The following is a 6006-nucleotide window of genomic DNA, read 5'->3' as shown; positions in this document are numbered from 1 at the left end:
CGCTCTTCCTCTCTCCTACTGCTTCCAGGACAAAGAGAAGTCCCTGTCGGATCAGAGGCGCTACTCCCTCATTGAGCCGTCCTCGTGCTCGTCACCGGAGCTCCTGCGGCTGCAGCACCAGCTGATGAGCACAGAGGATGCCCTGCGGGACGCGCTGGACCAGGCTCAGCAGGTGGAGAGGCTCATGGAGGCTATGAGGGGCTGCCCCGATAAGTCCCAGGTGAGCTGGGTCTCAGCCAGGTCCTGAGGGGAGAGACTCCGCCCTGCGCCCTGGGAGTCCCAGCCCAAGGGGTATATGGCTTTATCCTGAGGAGCTCAGACTAAGGGTGGAGATGCCCTGACAGCCTGTGTTTCCTGGGGTGTGTCCTGGGACCCCTATTCTGATGGGTTCTGCTCAGAGTTTGGATCCTGAGATAGTCCTGTTGGGAAAACCTCACCATCTAGTGGACAATCCAGGAAATGCTGCCTGGTGAACCTTGCTCAGCATCTTGACCTCGACTCTTACAGGCCACCAGCAATTCCGGTTCTGCAAATGGCATCCACCAGCAAGACAAGGCCCACAAACAAGAGGTAAGGGGCACCCTGGCCCCGGAGAGATGCTCTGCCACTCCCACGGCCCTCCCGTACAGGCCGACTTCTCTGGAGAAAAACTTTGAAAAGCCATCAAAAATACACAGATACATGGTGCAAGAGGCTTTACAATAGGGTCGCTCACAGAGTGGGGCCAATGTAGTCAAACTTGATTCAATTACCATCCTGCTCTTTTAACCTTGTTTCTCTTTCAAAAAAAAAAAAAAAAAAAGAAAACCTTTTATTATAAAGTAATACATGCCTACTGGGCAACTTTTGGGGAAAAAAGTTAAAAATATATAAAGAAGAAAATACTGGGAATTCCCTGGCGGTCCAGTGGTTAGGACTCCATGCTTTCACTGCCATGGGCCTGGGTTCAATCCCTGCTTGGGGAACTGAGATCCCACAAGACACGCAGCGAAGCCAAAAAAAAAAATACTTACCAGTAGCCCTTCTACCCAGAGATGACCAAGGTTAACATTTTTAAGTGCTATCCTTCCTGAACTTTGCTAAGCATGTACATGTGTGTATGTGTATGGATGTACAGTCAATCCTCACTATTCCGTATTTGCAGACTTACCTACTTGGTAACATTTATTTGTAACCCCAAAATCAATACTCATAGCACTTTCCTGGTCATTCGTGGACACCCGTGCAGAGTGGAGAAAAAATTTAATCACCGAGAACATGCATGTTCCCAGCTGAGCTCATACAAAACACCATGCTGGGGCTTCCCTGGTGGCACAGTGGTTGAGAGCCTGCCTGCCAATGCAGGGGACGCGGGTTCGTGCCCCGGTCCTTCGTGCCCCACTCTGGGAAGATCCCACATGCCGCAGAACATCTGGGCCTGTGAGCCGTGGCCGCTGAGCCTGCGCGTCCGGAGCCTGTGCTCCGCAACGGGAGAGGCCCGCATACCGCAAAACAAACAAAAAAAACAACAACAACAACAACAACAAAAAAACACCGTGCTGCCTTCTTGTTTAGCGCATTCTGCAAACAAGTGTCCTTTTCACGGTCTATTTGGTGACGTGTTTTTCACATTTTCATGCTTTTTTCTTGATGATTTCCGCCGTTTAAAATGGTCCCCAAGTGTCTTGCTGAAGAGCTGTCTAGTGTTCCTAAGTGCAAGAAGGCTGTGATGTGCCTTCCAGAAAGTACTTTAGAGAAGCTTCAATCAGGCATGAGTTACGGTGCTGCTGTCCTTGAGTTCATTATTAATGAGTCAACAATATATATTCAGTGAGGTGTCTTTAAACAGAAGCACACATGAAACATGGTTACATATTGATCAATCAACGAAAATGTCAGACCAGAGGTTCGCAGGAACTTTGTATTCCCCCTGGGAGCGATGGTTCAGTATTTGCTGATTCCGCATCCGTGTGATTCTGTAGAACAGAACTCCTGCAAATAGCGAGAATTGTTATGTGTGTATGTATATGTCTGCAGATGTGTGTACACATTAACTTAAAAAAAATCTATTGAAGTGTGGTTGACACTTAGACATTAACTTTTTATTTGGAAATAATTTCAAGCTGACAAAAAAGTGGCAAGAATAAAAATAGCACCTAGAGCATCAGCTCTCCTTTTCCCCAACATAACATGTTGTTAATCTTTTGCCCCATTTGCTTTATCTTTTGTTCTCTATGTGTAGATGTGTGTGTTATATGCATGGAATATTTTTCTGAACCATTTGAGTATAATTGCATGTGTCATGGTCCTTAATACTTCAGTCCGTATTCCTGAGAAAAAGGACGTGATTTTACATAAACACAGTACAGTTAACAATCTCAGGGACTTCCCTGGTGGCGCAGTGGTTAAGACTCCACGCTCCCAATGCAGGGGGCCTGGGTTTGATCCCTGGTCAGGGAACTAGATCCCACATGCATGCCACAACTAAGAGTTTGCGTGCCACAACTAAGGAGCTGGTGAGCCGCAACTAAGGAGCCTGCCTGCCACAACTAAGGAGTCCATGTGCCGCAACTAAGGAGCCCGCCTGCCGCAACTAAAAGGAGCCCGCTTGCCACAACTAAGGAGCCGAGAGCTACAACTAAGGATCCCGCCTGCCACAACTAAGACCCTGCACAACCAAATAAATATTTTTTAAAAATTAAAAAAAAAAATTTCAGCAAATGTAATGCTGATACGAGATTTATATCCAATCACTCTCCATACCCAATTTCTTCAGTTGACCCGGGAGTGTCTTCAAAGCTCTTTCCCCCTCAGTACAGGATCCAGTCTGAGTCAGCTCATTGCATTTACTTGTTATGTCTCTTTAGTCTGCTTGCATCTAGAACATTTCCTCAGCTTCACTTTGACTTTTATGACATTGATATTATTTATTTATTTATTTATTTATTGGCTGCGTTGGGTCTTCGTTGCTGCACGCAAGCCTTCTCTAGTTGCAGTGAGCGGGGGCTACTCTTCGTTGCGGTGCTCAGGCTTCTCATTGCGGTGGCTTCTCTTGTTGCGGAGCACGGGCTCTAGGCGCAGAGGCTCAGTAGTTGTGGCTCGCGGGCTCTAGAGCGCAGCATCAGTAGTTGTGGTGCACAGGCTTAGTTGCTCCGCGGCATGTGGGATCTTCCCAGACCAGGGCTCAAACCCGTGTCCCCTGCATTGGCAGGCGGAATATTAACCACTGCGCCACCAGGGAAGTCCTGACATTGACGTTTTTGAAATACAGTCCTCCCTCCTTTTTTAATAGAAGATTCCTCCTTTGGGGTTTGTCCGATGGCTCCTGCTGCTCAGAGCCAGGTTCTACAACTGAGGCTGGAATACACAGTCAGTGCCACATTCTCCTCCGGGCATCACGACTGCGGTGTGTGATGTCCATCTGCCCTTCATTCCTGAGTGAATCTTGATCACCTGGTCAAGGTGTTGTCTGATTCCTCCGCTGTATAGTTGCTGGTTATTTCCTAACGAGCATTTGGTGGAGACCCTGGAAGACCTTGTGAATCCTCTGTTCCTCACCCAGATGACCCCTGGATTCATCATCCATTCATGAGTCTTGCCTGAGCCGGTCTTTACTGTGATGGTTGCAAAGTAACATATAAATTACTGTACTGTATTGTATTATTATTATTTTTTTGGACACGCCACGCAGCTTGTGGGATCTTAGTTCCTCCACCAGGGATCAAACCTGGGCCCCCTGCAGTGGAAGCGCGGAGCCCTAACAACTGGACCGCCAGGGAATTCCCTGAATTATTTTAATGGAGTAGGTAGTGTGCTCTATATTCAATTTCACCTCTTGGTTTTTTTCACTGAATATTTTCTCTCTTCCTTAAGCAGTCTTTGTAAAGTCTATGTTTTATAAAATTGTGGGTGGAAAATTTGTTTCCTAAAACTTCATGGGCCTGACTCCCTTGCTGGGAATGTCTTTGCTGTGTTGTGTTTTAAGCGGGTGCCTGGTGGCCTCCACCCCACAGTTAGCCACTGGCATTCACCCACAGTGTTAGAGAGCCCACCTGGGGCCCAGGTGCTAGCCCGATTAGGCTCTGTCCCTAGCTCACTGTGTGACCTTTGGGCCAGTGAGGCTGGAGCACAGGAAGGAAGGCTTGTCCTTCCAACTTGGCCAGTGGGACCACGGCCGCAGGCGCTCATGTAGAGACAGGAGAACCTTGGCCACAGCATCTGCCAAGGGCCTGGCCATGTGAGTGAGAAGCAGAGAGAGAGATGGGCACGGGGGGGAGGGGACCCTGCACAGGACCTGAGAGCAGGGTGGAGGCACGGAGCTGTAGTGGGATGTGGTGGGGTTGTGTCTGCAGAGGAGCTGCCTGTACCAGGCACCCTGGGAGTTGATGTCCAGACCTTGTGCGGCTTTGTCCTGCAAGGCACACGGGGGTCATCCTGGTTTACAGACGCGAAAACTGAGGCTTGGAGTCTCAGCACCAGTTTTCCTTTCCTCGGATCCAGCCTCCGTGCAGGCCCTCAGAGCTGTCTGTAAAACCCACCTGCTCTCGCCTCTTCCCCTCAATTCTCATAAACTGCTCCCACCCTGCCTCCTGTCTCACCATGCCCCAAACACACAGCGAAGAGACTGCTCCTGCCTCAGGGCCTTTGCACATGCTATTCCCTTTACCTGGCCCAGGTGGGTCTCCTCCCCCAGCCCCACCCCACCCCCTCTGCCGCTTGTCCCTATGCCCACTGAGACACTTGCTGACCAAGCCCATTCTCTCTCCAGGACAAGCACTGACCCTGAGGGACACTGTGGAGCTGCCCGGTCCACACCAGAGCCCCTCCAGCCTGCCCCAGCGGCGCCACCTCCAGGCAGGGGCTAGGACTGTCGCTTTGGAGAAGAGAACAGTGTAACAATAACGTACCCACCGCCGTGGACAATCCCCCACCCCGACCCCCCTGCCGGACCAGGAGGCTTCCTCAAGCGCGACCTTCCACAGAAGGCGGTACAGCCCCAGCCTGGCCCCGGGACCTTGAGCCTGGACGCCCTGGACACCCTGGACACCCCGGCGGTTTCTGGAGTTGGTTTGGCGAGGCCGAGGTGATCTGGCCAGGCCCCCTCCCCAGAAGGAGCTGCCCTGAGGACCATCGTGGCCCTCTGGGCACGTCCCTGCCCTCCCTTTCTTCTCCTGGGTTCCTCTCAGACCCCAGAGCCATTGTCCTGGGAAGGGGCCAGAGGAGGGCTCCAGCTTCTCCTTCAGGCACCAAGGAGGGAAGTCCAGCCCTTAGGAGCCAGGTGGGGGACCCCCTTTTCTGTTGCTGCTTCCAGGCCAAGGCAGTCCCCAGGGCTTCTTGTCTCCGCATACTGAGCCTCTTTCATGCAGTGGTACAAGCTCCAGCCCGTCTGCCCAGTGAGGCTCCAGGTTCAAAGTGCTTGGGAGGCAAGGCCCTTCGTTCCCACCCTGACCCCAACGCACACACAGCTCCGAGCTGCTGGCCGGAGGGTAGTCACCAAGGCCGGGAGCCACAGTATTAGGAAAGTCTGGAAGCCCCTCTCCTTCCTGCACCCCCTACCCCCAGTGACCTGGCTTGGAGCTGGGGCAGGGCAGCCCCAGGGGGGCCCAGGACTAGGGCTCTCGGTATGTTTTGACTGGTCAGTAATATGCTGTCCCCTGGGTTGACTTGATGTTCCAAAACCGGGCCTGCCACCTGCAGATTCACCCATGCAGACCCCGACACATACACCCACTGACCCTTGGCACACACACACTCAGAGGGGTCATGCGTGCACACGTGCCATGTAGGTGGGACTTTTGCAGTCAGCCACACTCAGACCATGTGGACACTCACCCTCGGGTTCCAGGACCAAGCCCCAGGCCTGGCAGGGCCGTGACCACACACGTTGCAAATGCTCCTGCAACCTCACCGTGCACATACACAGCCAGGTACACATGGGTGAGCCTTCAGGGGGGCGTGGCCACACACGGACAGGAACACACAACCCAACAGCCCCCTTTCAGTGGTACAAGGCATTTGCCTTGGGCT

The 6006-nt window shown here is 52.1% G+C and overlaps 1 protein-coding gene across 1 annotated transcript in view; it reads left to right on the top strand.

Annotated features, from left to right (window-relative positions):
* The window catches only part of CLIP2 (CAP-Gly domain containing linker protein 2), a 77274-nt gene extending 71804 nt beyond the window's left edge, over positions 1-5470 (top strand). The window contains exons 15-17 of the mRNA XM_007468767.1: positions 29-220; positions 508-570; positions 4748-5470. Coding sequence (XP_007468829.1) covers positions 29-220; positions 508-570; positions 4748-4759 — 267 coding nt within the window. The 3' untranslated portion in view covers positions 4760-5470. The remainder of the gene's footprint in view (positions 1-28; positions 221-507; positions 571-4747) is intronic.
* Positions 5471-6006: the final 536 nt, after the last annotated feature.

This window comes from Lipotes vexillifer, unplaced genomic scaffold, assembly GCF_000442215.2.
Source record: "Lipotes vexillifer unplaced genomic scaffold, Lipotes_vexillifer_v1.1 scaffold12, whole genome shotgun sequence".
Classification (NCBI taxonomy): domain Eukaryota; kingdom Metazoa; phylum Chordata; class Mammalia; order Artiodactyla; family Lipotidae; genus Lipotes; species Lipotes vexillifer.
Note: the sequence above shows the minus strand (reverse complement) of the source record. Positions and strands in the feature narration are given on the sequence as shown.